Source organism: Euprymna scolopes, chromosome 6, assembly GCF_053919585.1.
Source record: "Euprymna scolopes isolate OS-2025 chromosome 6, ASM5391958v1, whole genome shotgun sequence".
Classification (NCBI taxonomy): Eukaryota; Metazoa; Mollusca; class Cephalopoda; order Sepiida; family Sepiolidae; genus Euprymna; species Euprymna scolopes.
The window spans coordinates 138747248-138762831 of record NC_136487.1 but is presented as its reverse complement, the minus strand read 5'-3'; the positions used below and the strand labels follow the sequence as shown (position 1 = coordinate 138762831).

At 31.8% G+C, this 15584-nt stretch overlaps 1 protein-coding gene across 1 annotated transcript in view; it reads left to right on the top strand.

Annotated features, from left to right (window-relative positions):
* Positions 1-15584, top strand: part of LOC145277989 (cyclin-D1-binding protein 1 homolog) — a 33229-nt gene that overhangs the window by 16059 nt on the left and 1586 nt on the right. Inside the window, exons 4-9 of the mRNA XM_080130132.1 lie at positions 330-411; positions 5663-5756; positions 6900-6970; positions 9451-9527; positions 11504-11818; positions 12422-12468. Coding sequence (XP_079986258.1) covers positions 330-411; positions 5663-5756; positions 6900-6970; positions 9451-9527; positions 11504-11818; positions 12422-12468 — 686 coding nt within the window. The remainder of the gene's footprint in view (positions 1-329; positions 412-5662; positions 5757-6899; positions 6971-9450; positions 9528-11503; positions 11819-12421; positions 12469-15584) is intronic.

Genomic DNA, 15584 nt, shown 5'->3' with positions numbered 1-15584 from the left:
GCTAATAGCTTCTTTTCTCAAATCACTTGCCTGTGGAATTCCCTTCCTGCTCTGTTTCCTCTGCTGTACTAACCTGCAAAAATTTAAATGTAATGTGGACAAATATCTTGCTACACAACTCTCCACCTAGGATGATCCCAGTAAAGTTCTCCCTTACTCACATTTGCCCCGTACGTCTCGGTGGCAATATGGCTTGCTTGGGTGAACAAAAATTTTAAAAAATGTTTATGTAAGATTTTGGTTTAAAATAGTGAACTTTGCAAACGAGTAACGATTTTGCAAAGTCAGTTGTTTTAAAAAAAATTCAACTTTCCAATGTTCCTTTACAGAACGTCCGAAAGATGCTTGCCAAAGTTGAGACAGCCTCTTTAGCACTGGTTTCGAACTTTTATTCTTTACCCAAATCTCAAGGTAAGTTTTTTTTTTTTAATTTTGTTTAATTATTTTGTTATTTATGTATGTCACTAATGTAGGCAGAGTGATGATGTATGGAGAAGAAATGTCCCATTGAAGTTTCCTTATACTGTCCGGATTTAATCCCCCTCTGAGGTCATCTGATCTAAACCTCTCTCTAAGACTCGTATGTGGCAAATTTAATTCCATGATTAAATTAATTTAAAATGGAACGTTTTAAATTTCGTTTTATGTTATGCTGTTTACATTTTTTATTTCAATGAATATTCAAATCATAAAAATAATAATTGTGTATTATGTTTCTGAATTTTGTAAATGATTTATTATTTGGGTTATTCAGACTATTATTCTCATGTAATGTTGCAGGAACAAACAAACAAAATAAATAAATATGACTCGGCTTTTCTTTCTGTTTTAGCAAAAGGCATTTATTACCATTACTTTCCAAGAAAATCTGCTTCTTGTTTTTTCTAACAGTTCATTTTGACTGCCATGAGACCCTGCCATCTCTACACCAGCTTAAAAGTCTCTCACTTCCACTGTGGGACCACATGCTCATCTCACCTAGCACGCATTTTCCTTTCTCTCTCTCTCTCTCTCTGACCACATGCTGGCCATAGCCAGCCATTTCTTGTCTTCGACTTTACACGTCTGTCTTTTTTGACGCACACTTTGCTTCTCCCAACCATGTGATGTCCTTTTTTTTCTTGTCGCGCAAGCTTCCTAATTTGCATATGTGCTGTTTTTTCAGCTACTGCTACTAATATCTTCGCAAGCCAACTATTTTACAGCTCCTGCTGATATTTTCCAACACGATCATACGCACTCTGTTACACTTATGTTCAATGCTATTTGCGCAATATTTCAACCTTCTTCAGGTGTATCATGTCAAACTCCTGAATCTGCACAGAATTTCAAACGAAACTATTTAATCCATGTCCCATGACCGGTTAGAAGTCTTAAGTAATTTGAAGTTGTATTTTTTGTCTCGCCTTCAACCTCCAGAAGAGTGTCACTTACAATTGAATACTTTATCCGTTATGCCATGGGTTCTTGTGGACAATTCTAGTATGAATTTTAGGAGTCTTAAACCTACTCTTCTTGCTATTTGTTATAAATATAACTATGCATATATTTATATACTAGCCTGGGTGCCTGGCATTGCCCGGGTGTTTGGAGGTGTGTGTTGAGCAATAAAAAAAAAAAAAAGTGGTAGTAGGTAGGGAGGCAGTCAGGCAGGCTTGAACCCGTACCACAAAGGAGGAAAAGAATGTGAAAAAAAAAAAAGTAACATCTTTGCCGTTGCGCCCATCGCCAAACTGGAAGTGACGTATGTTTAAATTAAGGCTAGTCAATCGGGAAAAAGGGGATGACTTTCGAAAATATCGGTAAAAAAAAGTGACACTCCCTGTAGAAAGGTGCCCAGTTGAGGGTGAAGGAATTAATGTTTTTAGCCAATTTTTCGATATTTTATCTGTTATGCCATGGGTTCTTGTGGACAATTCTAGTATGAATTTTAGGAGTCTTAAGCCTACTCTTGCTATTTATTATAAATATAATTATGCATATATTTATATATGTACGAGGTTCCATTAATAAGGTTCCAGGCTTCTTTCTGTACAGGCATTTAAAATTGTTGTAGACCCTTCAAAATTCAGTATGTTATTACTATACATCTTATGAGACGACTGACCAATTTTTATGATTTCGGGTGTAAATAAACAGCTACAGTAGCAATTGGAATACATCCTACAAAAGCCTAATTGTCACAGCTGGTGGATTTCAAAAATGCAATCTGGATGTGAGGACACTTTAGAAGAATGATATGCAATAAAATTCTTTTTTAAACTTAAAAAAATGCCACAGAAACGTATGGAATCCTTCAGACTGCTTTTGGACCATCTTACATTGTATATATATATATTTTTTTTCCTAATGATCTTATCTATTATTTTTAAGTAATGGTTCCCATATTGTATTAAATTCTATACTAGGTCTACTTAGTAGGTGATTGTCACTCAGTATATGTTCTGCTTCATTGAGCCGTTTTACTCTCCACCATTATATCTCTGTCTATAGTTTTATAATTGGATAAAATATTAGGAAAATTGAGTTGACACTTTTCTGCGGGTTGAAAGTTGTACAGGAAATAACTCTGTGAACAAAAAAAAAAAAAAATCAATTACTTCTCTCTAGATAACATTAAGAATCATGTTTACTTGATAAAATTAAATGAAATAAATGGCCATTTGACCCCCCCCCCCAAAAAAAAAAAACAATGAATCTTTTCTTTTTCTAAATTTTGGGAACAGAAAAACGTCAGACCATGCAGTAGTAGTATGCTGATTTATATAAAAAAAAATACAAACATTTTAGGGGTTTGTTGAATAATTCTCAAGTTTTAGTGAGACGTATATATATATATATATATATATATATATATATATACACACAGTAGAACCCTGGAATATGGTGGCCCTAGGATACGTTTTTTCAAGTTACAGTATGGAATACAATGTTTTTCCGGTCCCCTGGTTACGGTATTTGTCCTGGCTTACGGTGTTATTTATACTATTATTTTATTATATATGTGTGTATTGTATACTGTACTGTATTTTGTTACTAGTTTTTAATGCTGTATTCCGGTGTTTTAATATATATATATATATATATATATATATATATATATATATACACACACACACACAGGCATTTTTCCTTTATATTATACTAGCAGAGAGTACCCGGCGTTGCCCGGGTGTTTTTCGGGGTATGTGAAAAACCCCCGAAAATGTGAAAAAAAAAAAAAAACGGGTGCCCGTGAAAAAAAAGCGAAGCCTTCACGACGCGCAGTTGGAAAATAGTAAAGTGTTAAAAAAAACAGGTGCGCGTTTTTGATTGACATGACGGCGATAGGTATTCAGCAGTAAGCATTTTGTGCGGGACAGTTTTGAATGAGGTGAATAAATCGGTTTGTTTGTTTTTAAAAACCCGCTCCCTGTTTATTAGGAGGAGCGAAATGAAAGCTACAGTCTGATATGACGAAGTCGACATTGAACAACAACTGGCTTTTGGCCTGTGATTAGAGTCAAGTTTCGCTTCTTTTTTTTATACCGAAAACCGAATGTAACACGTGCCGATGCGGGAAATGTCGAATAATTAACATTTGAAAGTCAATAAAATTAAATAGACAGGCGAGCTCCGTGGGTAACTCTGAGATATTACAATTTATAGATGATATAAAAAGTTTTAAGAAGTTGTAAACCGAGCAAGCGCTTCTTTGAAAGAAGCCTTTTGTGGACATCGAGGAAAAGCGTACATACATACATACATTTTTGCTTTTATATATATAGATACTATTTAACCAAGGGAAGAGTCTATCTGATGTACATGCTCCAGGTTTGTTTTGGTGAATTTATTATCTGTTTCATATTCTTTACGGTATCCAGTAATATTACAAAATGAGTTTCAAGCTTCAAATTGCATAGTATCAGTCTTTCTTTCACCCACTCAATGCAGGTGAATGCAAGAAGAGCTATGAGAATATGTCTGGTTACCCTTAGACTTAAAATTTTAATAGAAAGATTTAGACTTCCTTATTCTGCCATATCAACTTCCAGTTCATGACATCGCTTCCATTGACACATTAATTTAAATTCTGATCTTAAATTCAAGTGGAAATTTACCTACATAATTTAATTTCTAATAGAATAACTCACACCTCTCTCTCCAAGAAAAAGATAAAGAAAAGATGTTATAATGTACATACCTATCATAGAAAGAAAATATTATCCACCAAAAATCATGTAAATTGATGAATTAGTTTTATAAAGAAAATCATTTTGTAAATTGATTAATAGTGGGCATTATGATGATGTACAAGGCTGATTTTAAGCTCTATTACTGAAATGGGGAGTTAATGATGAATTGGATTTTTTTTAATATCCCTCGCCCATTTTAAGAAAGGCTTTCTAAAATCTTGCAAAAGCTTGAATTATTTTGAACCAGCGGAGGTGGTTGCCTAGTCTTGCTGAATCGTAAAATATGCTTAAATATATTTTAATTCATGCAGTTTCTGTATTTATTATTACTGAGCCAATTCTCTATTCCATATTATGTTATTATATATATATATACATATATTGATTTCAAAAATTTAAAAAAAAAATGACTTTGGTGACATTAGCTAGAATTGGAACCAAAATATTTTGCACTCCAGATGAATTCCCTACCATTTGAGCTATTGACAGATAGATAAGAAAGATTTAAAATTAAACCACTTCAAGCTATAAAGGAATTTGCACATGCGGCAAAGTAATAGAAACATGTCGGCAAGTTGAAAGAAATATTTTGCATCTGAACATTCTGACATATTTCTGTACGCGTTATTCACCCATCCAAACAAAGATTTTACTCGTTATAAACCATCCTTGGTGTATGATTACTATTTCCTGTTAATTTTAGTGTTATGTAACAAGTAGTTTAAGAGTTCATTGGCTAAATATGTTCACACATACATACATCTACTGTTTTATTTATATAGATTATCTCTCTTGTCTATTTGCAAAATGGTGTTAAGATCATCAATCATCACTTAGCTAGAAAATTTTAATTTCTTTTTTTTCTTTAAAGATAAGTCAAAAAGAAAGTGAAGATAAATCTTTATATAATAATTAGTTCAAACGTTTTCGCTTTGTCATTTTGCCCCTGAATTTATCATCGTCAATTAAAAGACTACCTTATTTTGAAGTGATTCTACCTTCTCCAGTCTGTTGCTACTAGATCAGGCTGTCTGAAGGTATTGGTTTCCTGGCTTAAAATGCACCAAACATTGATGTTATTGGGGGTTTTTTTTTCCTTTTCTGTTGCAAAACTCGATCATTTACTGTAAAGTCCAAAATAAAAAATAATTTTCCTTTACAAAACAACCAAACTAAACATCATGAATAAATATTTGGAGATATATAAAGAATTTGAAGCATAAGATCTTTTACCAAAATCAAATAGCCAGAAAAGGGCCTATATGCTGTAAAACAAAACCAAACTAAACCCTTTTTGTTATACAACATAATTATTTTAATTCTCTTTAGATTCTTACATCAAGTGGCTTCATGCCTTGTCTTGATCGACTTTCATCAAAAAACTTTCTTTTTCAATTTTTCATATTCTAATAAATTAAAAAAAAAAAACTCTCACAGATTTTGAGAAAGATCCTCTTTTATCTGCTTTTTTTTGTTGTTTATTTCAGGTTTACTGTTACGTGATTGTTTCAAAAAATCAACCTTAGATTTAATAACAAAAGTCCAGACGTTTGTTAAATCCATTCAAAGTGGCATGGCCAGGTGAGTGATTATTTGCTGTCTGAGGTTAATTTTTATTTGTTTCTTTTTAAAAAAAAAATATGCCCTCTTAAACTTAAAAAAAATTTCATTTTAGAGAACACCATGTTTTCCCACATTTTGTCCCTATTTTTGGTAGTTCCCTCTCCCACTTAGAGACCAACCTGCTTATTTAAAAAAAATCTTTTTTTTAACAGTTCAGAAAACGGATGGTCTATACTTAGAAAGGGTTTAGTTCTTTATTTTTCTTCCAGGGTGTTGATAATTTCTCCTACTCATCATCTTTCTTGTTAGATTTTGTAAATAAAATACATTTTTAAAAAACATTTGGAGATATTTTGAGTGGAATTAAGCTGGTAGAGTGAATGCGGTATTGTGTTAATTGGGTCCAGTTTTGAATAAACTTAGAAAAATAGACGAAAATGTGATGTTGGGGTTACCAGGTATATAAAGATAATCCAGAATAGGGGTAACCCAATATGGTAATTTGTAATAAAATAATATAAAAATCCAGTTTTATAACAGATTTGAATATCATTTAAAAAAAAAAAACACACTGATGGAAGAGCATGAAATATTCCTACTTGATTTTGTCAGAAAATGCATCCATAAAATAAATAGCCATTTATTTATTCATCTGCTTCCCCAAGATGTGACAAAAGAACTTGGGTAGGAGTAAAGTGTAGTAACTGTTCTGGTTCTACACTTCAGCTTTTCTATCCTTGGTTAGTGAAGGATAAATTCTTTTCAAGACTGAGGTGATTTTGATTTTTGTCTCGATCCAGAGTACCTTTTTTGGGGCAGTTGAAATTTCCTCAGATTAAAAACTGACCTTGTGTCTAACTCTGCCTTAATAGGGGTCTAAGTAAATAGAAACAAAGGATTATTATTTTTTATTTTTATTTATTTTTTTTTAAGCCATTTAGGATTTGTATTCAAAACTAGCCAGGAGTCTTCCCCGAATACTCTTTCAAATGAGTGCTTCAAGTGAAAAGCAATCAACCTATCCCCCCCCCCCCCGTTTTGGATGTAGTGCTATGGAGGATACCAAATATGCATTTGCACTTTTTCTATTGTAAATAAGTTAAGCATGTTTAAATGAGATTTTACTAATCATCTTTTACTCCCATCTTTTCATCTGTCTAGTTCTCCAGAGATGTTGCAAAAAACTGGTGTTGTCTGGGAACACTCTGACTATTTCAGTAGCATACCAAAAGGTGAGCAAATCTCTTTATAGTTTTAATGTTTTATTGCCAGGTTTTTTCTCTTCATAATTTTACATGATACAAATTATTGAATGAGAAAAAAAGTTTTATTCTTCTCCCTTGCTGACTGATTTTTCACAGTCAAATATATTCCTCATTTATCTTTTCTAATAAACAAGTGGGGGTACCCGGTGTTGCCCGGGTGTGGAGAGGTTTTATCATAAGGGTATTGAGCAACCCCATCTAAAAAAAATAGCAGCGAAAAAAAAAAAAAAATTAGTCACAGTAACCAGGCTCGAATCTTTAACAGTAAAGGGAAAAGGAGGTGAAAAAAATCAAATGCTCTCGTCGTCTCACCCTTCGAAATAACGTCTCTTATATGTCCGTTAAGATAACGAAGCGTAAATGATTTTACAAAAATGTTATCACAAAAACTGACCCCTTCTTGTAAAAAACGACCTAGTTGATGGTCAAAGAATTAATGTTTTGGGCTAATTTTTGGATATTTCTTGTCTGAGGGATGGATCTTTCTAATGATACTGATTTTATCAGTGTCTGTTGTGTGTGTCAAGTCTTTGGGAAACAGACAAACATACACGCACACACACTAACACACATTTTTCCTTTTATATAATAGATTAATGATATCTAAATAAATATATAAAAACAATTTGGGTTTATTTAATTAAGTTATACATTAAAATATTTTCAAGTACTCGTGTATATATATATATATATATATATATATATATATATATATACACTGAACGGAAGACTTCCAAAACACATTTATCTAAATGCTTCAATTACGTCATTATTTTATAAACAAGTTCTAATAAATTAATGTTCTGCACAATTCATTTCTAATTTTGATCTCCGATTGGCTGGGTTTGCCTTATATAAAAATACTTCTACCCAACACTATTTTGTGAGACTTTGAACCACAAAATTAATTAATCTGTAATTTAATTTATCTCATTGTTTGAAAAAAAAAAAAAATATATATATATATGCAAAAGAGAAACGATTTGGGAATAGGACAACCTGTGGAGTGAATGTGGTATTATGGTGATTGAGGATTCTAACTAGGAAAATGTTAGATAGTATTAGGTACAGTGACAAGAATGACCATAGACCCCTCCTCCTCCTCACACTATTGAATGGCCTTGTGCCTAATTTGTTTTATAATTATTTTATAATTATTGTAAAATTTTCTGAAATTAATAAATTTGTCAAAATGATTATTTTACTTCCGGTAACATTTACATGTTTACAACAATTTAGAATAATTTCTTGTAAAAAAAATAAACTTTGCATTGAACGCAATAACTAATAATTTTTCTTTGAATAATGAAATGTATACTTTATTTTTTTAACTAAATTTGTTGTTGACGATGATTAATTACATTTGCTAGATAAAAAGAAAAGTCCCATTTCTCTTCTCTCATCTTTTTAAATCATAAAAAAATACTAATAGTTTTTTTTTTAATTTAAATATAAAGGTAATAAGTACAGTAACCATTTCAAATTACTCAGGAATATATTATTGTTTTATTTGACTAATTGACACTCATATACCATGTAAAATATTAATTATGTTGCTGCTTATGCTTTTTAGTCATTTTTAGTTGAAAAAAAAAGATCTATCTGCCAAGTATGTACGATGATTTGATGTGAAAAGTAGTTGTTCAGTTTGCTTCAAAAAAGGAACATTAGAAATTTTATTATTTTTACATAGTTTTTTTTAATATTTAGTTTTTAAAAAAGTTTCAAGAGCTTTTGATCAGGATATTGGCCAAAAGGTACTGATTCCAAATCTGTAGTTAGTTTAACTGTGTGATGCCATGACACACACACATACAGAGAACTTTGCTTTATATGCATAGAAACTGTCATTTAATAAAATCAGGTTAATATTTTTATCACCCCACCTCTCGTTTTGTTTTTAAGAAATTTTAAGTCTGTGCTTTTGTGAAATTGTTTATCGCAAAAGTTACTTTAATCTTGCAGAAATATTTGTAAAAGTTTTTGAAGGAAAAGCAGCCAGTCAAACAGTGCGGCAAGCTCTGTGACCAAATGTTTGCCCCCTCCCCTTGAAGTGCAAATCATGTAAAATTTAAAGAGGAGTATGTGATGTGTATGAAGAAGAATGTTTTTGTTTGTTGGTGTTAAACGATCTTTCAACTATTACAAAGTCATCGAAAGTTGGATTTTTTTTGTTCAGAATCAGACAGTTTTTATAATATTCCTTTTTTTGTGAAGGCATTTAGAGTGTGGAATTTGACTATTTGTAATGTCTGAATGTTGTGCATGATAACATGAAGTGTGAACAAAGTTTTTTAAAAAAAAAAACAGTTTAAAAATTTTAGTACAGAATGTAGAAAAAAAATTTATTTTTCTATGAGGGTAAACTGTTTTTTTTCTTTTTTTTTCTTTTTTTTAAACAATGGTCGTAAATTTTTGTTAATGATTGTATTGTTTTCTACTCACAGATAACAAGCGAGCTGTAATTGAGTTGATGACATGGTCCCTTGGTCTTCTCTTGGATGCACTTAGAGAATTAGAAGAGGTAAATATTGTTTATAGATAATAAATCAGCTCCACAATTTTTACTGTTAGGTGACTTTAATAGTCACCTAACAGTCTATGGGGATCTGCAAACTTGGATAAGAAAGAAAAAAAAAGATTTTGAAAAAATTACTAATGACAATGATTTGTGCATATTAATCAATAAATCCAACACATACCTTCATCCGACTTCAGGCACCTACTCAGTACTAGATCTATCATTGTGTGACCCCACTATCTTTATGGACTACGACTGGAAGATTCTAGAAGATTCATAGGGTAGTAACCATTTTCCAGTGGTTTTTAACAAATCTGATAGAAACAAAAAACTATCTCTCCCAATGGAAAATAAAAAAAAAGCAAATTATTATCTCTGACAAACTTGCTTAGCAACAAAATCTCACCCCTTCACTGTTGAGGTCCCTAAATACCAAAAAGTTTTCTACTCTAATAGTTTCTTCCCTCGAACAGCTAGACTTTGGAATTCCCTTCCTGCTACCAGATTCCCTAACTGTACCGATATCCAGAAGTTTAAATGTAATGTAAACCAACATCTTGTTAAGTTTTCTTAGGCATGGTCCCAAATAGTAGCCCCTTGTGTCCAAGTAATGATATGCCTTGTTAGGGGTGAACGTGAGTAAAAAAAATATAACATAAACAAATATCTTGCTACACAACTCCCTACCTAGGATGTTCCATATAAATATGGCCACTAATCTTGATATCCCCTTATGTCTCGATGACAATGACATTTTTGGGGTTGAATAAAAATAATCAAAAAAATGTCAAAAATATGAAGGTTGGAAGAAAGGATTGTGCATTGGCAATAAGTTGACCCATACTTTTTATAAGGAGTTTTGTTTGACTAAGTCCTCCCAAAAATTCTTAGAAAATATTATAGCATTATTTTCTATTATGTTTTAGACTTTTTTTTTAGATGAAGATTGATGAATTGGATTTTTTTGTCTGCAAGGATATGTGGTGCAATGGATATAAGTACTAAATAATAATCAGCTCTAAGTTACAGTCTTTTGAATGTTGAAGGTTTGGTGCTCGGTACAGGTTATACAAAGGATACAATTACAAATTATTTAAGACAGCTACCCAACCATGGCAGATTAAACATGTACATTTAAACTTTTAACTTTAAAGTCGGGAAAGTAAGATTCAGGGAGGGAATTCTAGAGTTTAACAGTCCGAGGGCAGGAACTTTCAGAGTAGAAGGTGTGGAATTTTGCTGCTAGTCAGGTTAACAGGAGGTATTTGTCGGGAGAGGGGGCAATAGATCTACGAGTTCGTCAAAGCATATTCCATTGTAATACTTATAAAAACATGCACATGGGTGCAACATTGCAGCAATGGGACAGGAGTTAGAGCTTAGTTGACAGTGTGGAGCTTACGTTTATTGTAGTAAACTTTGATGGATTTTTTCTTGTTATGGTATTTAAATTAATGCTTCGCTTTTACTGTAGTCTATGCTCTATTTTTGACAAAATGGAAAGGGTTGACAAATCTTGGTTTTAAACCAGAAGATCAAAACAAAGAAACACAAGATGAAAAATGCATAAGTTTATAATTATTCTTACATGTGAGACCAATTTATATAAAATTTAGATAATTTTATTTTATAGTTTCTTTTACTCATATTTACCCCTAAACAAATCAAATTGCCACTGAGAAGTAAGGGGTTACTGCGAATTACGTGACACTCTAGTTATAACCACGCATCTTTCATTTTGACTTTCTTTGTTGAAACTGATTGGAATTGTTTTTTGGGGGGGGAAAAAAACATTACCTTCTATCACACAGGTGAGGGAGGGGGGTGCATGATCCTTGGTTGCGATATTTCGATTTCACAGTTTTTTGCTATTTGACATTTTTATTCCTTTCACATCCATGAAAGTGCAGTCATGTGAGTTATGTGAGCTTTAGTATTATATAGATTAACACTGATTTTATTTTTCTTTCTTTCTGCAGACAATGGCTGGAGGTGGTCAGTTTGATGACTTTGATGATTTAATCATTGAGTCTGGTCAGGGTCTAAGCAATGAAGACGAGTGGAGTGAAGAGGACCGGACACTACTTGGACCCTGCCAAGGTCTCATCAAAGTAGCCAACTACTCTCTGAAGAAAGCCATGAAAACCACAGAGAAGGGTGGACATTGTGACACTGCTGGACAGATAAGTGAATATGATGATATGGCTGATCATATCAAGAAGTTGAGTCCGGCAGTTGACCAATTGGGTATCGCTCTTTATCCACCAATGAGACATCGTCTTGTCCGGGCCTATGTAAGTAACATACTTTTCATTTCATATTTGTGACATTTTTACTAACTTCATGGCTCTAAAGCATATGTCGATGATAATGGCTGATTCAACAGGGTTCAGAAATATAAGTTCTCTACTTTTTTGGCAGGTTTCTATTTAAATTGTAAAAATTCTATTTTTTTTGTCAAAATTCACTTTTATTTATAAAATAAGAAAAACTAAAATATGGTGAATTGCTAGAGTTTTACTTATGTTTTTTTTTTCAAATTTGGTTGAATTTTCTTTTATTTTCTCTTGCTGTGTCCTCCTGTTCTTTTCCTGTTTCCAGTTCTCTTTTTCTTTACCTCTGTCTGTCTTACCTTCCTTTTTCCTCTTAGGATAGTTCTCTCTGAAAACTGAAAATGTTAATTTTACTGTGAAAGCTAAGAATTCTAACAATTCATTGTGATTTTGGCTTTTGCGATTAAAATGGTCATGCCTTAGTACTGTACTTAGACACACATCTGACTCATGGTGTGTCAGCCTCCCATTAGATTTGTGTTTTGTGCAATTATGGTTCAATTATTGCTTGTTGTTTTGTTATTTTGTTTATAAAAGTTTGTTTTTTTTCTGTTCAAATTTAAGGCAGAACATTTGGCAGAGATCTTAAGAAATTTCTTAAATTGCCTCAGGTAAGTGACTACAATTATTATAGTTTTTATTGGTTGCACATAAGCCCGTATCAGGTGCTACATGGAACAGTTTGGAATTTTACCAAAAAAAAAAAAATGACCTACAAAACTATAATTTTGAGCTAGGAACAAAGTGTAGAACCTGTTCTGATGCTGCACGTAATTTATTCTAATCAATAAAGAAGTCCCTCTAGACTGAAACAATTATTTTTGTTCCAGTGCCCCTTTTTGGAGGAGCTGGATTTTCCATATTAAAAACTGATCTTGTGGGGAAATAGGTAAATTTTGAAAATTTATCTTGCATCTTAGATAAATCCGAGACCCTATCTACTGTTACGATGGTTATATATGCATATATATATATATATATATATGTTAGGTATGTTTATATATTTCAGATACACCTGATTTTGTGAAATTTTAACGATAGGTCTTATGCATAAATCAATAAATATTCCAGTTTTATTAGAGTATTTAAAAGTTTTTTTTTAAAGAGCATAATGCAGCTAAGACTTCCTGTTTCAAAATTAAAATATTTCTATATTCAAAATCTTGCAATTTCCTATTTAGGTTTGTGTATAGGTTTCTATGTACAGGATTCATTCCTAAACTTCTTAACTGATCATTATGAATTTTGGAGCACAGTTGTTAAGCTTAAGTGGGTTATAATGTGAGCTATATTTAGTTTAATTTAGTTTTTCAAAGGGTATAAAAAGTGTGTGGAAGCCCTTTAGAAAAATTAAGATACCTTTTGATTTTTCTGCAGTTTTAACAATGGATATAAGACATCAATAATTAATAGTCTCCACGTTTTAGTTTCTTTATAGTATTTTAAAGGTGTTTGGGGGAGAGGGGCATAATCTGAGTAAATCTTTATATGAAAATTCAAATATTTCAGATTTGCATTAAATTTTAATCAGTCAGTCGGACACCAATTAAGCAGGATTTTTTTAAATTTCAATTTCTTAAGATCCTTTAAGCTTTAAACATCAAATTTTAAACTTTTTTTTTTTTTTTTTTTTTTTTTTTAGAATATAATCATGTAATGGATTCTGATTAAAATTCGAAAAAGGATTCTAGACATAAAATTTAGTATTACATCTTGATTTTAATATTCATAAGAGAACATAAAAGTGATGCAAAGTGTATCTGTTTGGTGAAATCATTTTACCTGTACTGGGATGGGTATTTTTCTAGCATACATATATATATATATATATATATATATATATATATATATATATATATAACAACATAGGGTGATTTGAACTTCCTATCTGTAAGTGGTTGTAATTCATTGCGTAAATATAATTATAGCAAGAAATGAATATAAGAAAGTGCATAGCATAAGGTTTTATTTAGAATTCAGTATGGGTGCCAGCATTCTCCACTAGCTTTGCAAGCTACTTAGGCATAACCTGATTTTATAAAGAACTCTCTTCAAGGTTAAAAGCATCCACGGATAATGGGATGGATAAACTGACGGTTAATGATGATAAATACTATAAGATGATTGAAAATATCCATATAATACCTACTCCAAACAACCAACCCCCTCAAAAAATAGCAATTCTTCTCCCTTTGTCAGAAACATCACTCCTCGAAGGTGAGGATTAAAGAATAAAATTGGAAAGAAGCAAGAGTTACGAAGTTGCCCTATTAAATTCTCTAGAGAACCCCAATTTTTTAAATCTTATTATATTCATTTCTTGTAAGAATTATATTTTTGTGATAAATTACAAGCACTTAATAATGGGTTTACAATCCAAAAAGCCACCAATTAACCATGCATGGAGTATTGCTGCCTCATCTTGGTTGGTTCACCATAGAATAGCCTCTCTTTCTTTGATATAGAATTTCGAACTTATTTGGTCTCGCACTGTCCGCCAAGCTCCAGCTCCTTTCACATTATATCGCAGTGTTGCATCCTTTTTTTTGCTTTACAAGTACTTTCACAGAATGCGTTCCAATGAATTTACTGCACTTGCATCTCTTCAATAAAAATACCTTTGATTGGTGGCAAAATCCCACTCCTTCACATGAGAGAATCTTTAGATGTCTAAAGATTTTCTACTCTAATTACCTTCTTTTCTCGGGCCACTTGCCTTTGAACTTCCCTCCCTGCTTGCTGACTCTATCAACATGCATAAATTTCAATGTAATATGAACAACGATCTTGTTGCACAACCCACTTTGGAGGCCCCTATAAATCTGACAACTAATCACGTTAGCCCTTATGTCTTGGCAGAAATATGCCTTGTTTTGTTTTGGATTTTTTTGGGTCTTTATATACTATTGAGCATTAATGAAGATTACACAGATATAAATCATAGTTCAAAATTAATTCACAGGAGAACTCTAAAGTTATGTATCAAGCAATAAATAAATATTAGTGAAAAATTATTGAGTAGAATTAAAAAACACTTTCATATTTTGCCAATCTGGCATTCATAAGAGTGGAAATCCTGTAAAGCAAGGGGGGATAAGTCAGTCTGTTATTTAACCAAATGATAAAGAATGGTGGATGAGCAAAATGCGAAAACTGATTTTTATCTTGAAATCAAACTTCTACTTTATAATTTTTCTTCATTTTTGTTGAAAATACTTATTTTTATATGATGCATAAGTGTATCAAAGGGTTTTCACTTGGAAAGCGATTTTCACTTGTGCTCAAAATATGCATCCATTTTTACTTATAAATTTTTGTTTATTTTCAATCCCTTTTCGTGTTGGAAACAGATTATCAAATAAATATACTGATTGAAACTTACTGTGGTAGATTTGGTGTTTAAGGGTATCAATGATAATTGTGTTGTTGAGTTCAATTTAAATTTATTATTTCAAATTATCTCCAAAACATAAGTGAATATTTCTACTGTATTCTATTTGTAACAAAATTAGTCTAAGAAATTTTATCTTGTATATGAAAAAAAATTGTTTCTAATCATAAAATGCATCCTGTAGTAGATGCTCAGAGGTTGGTTTAAGAACAGGCTGTGATTCTTTGTGTGTCCAAAGTTACTGTTCAATTCGGTCAGCACTGCAATAAAGGAATTCTCTCTCTCAAAAAAAAAATAAATAAATAAAAACATACAAGTCCACCTTATAAAAATACA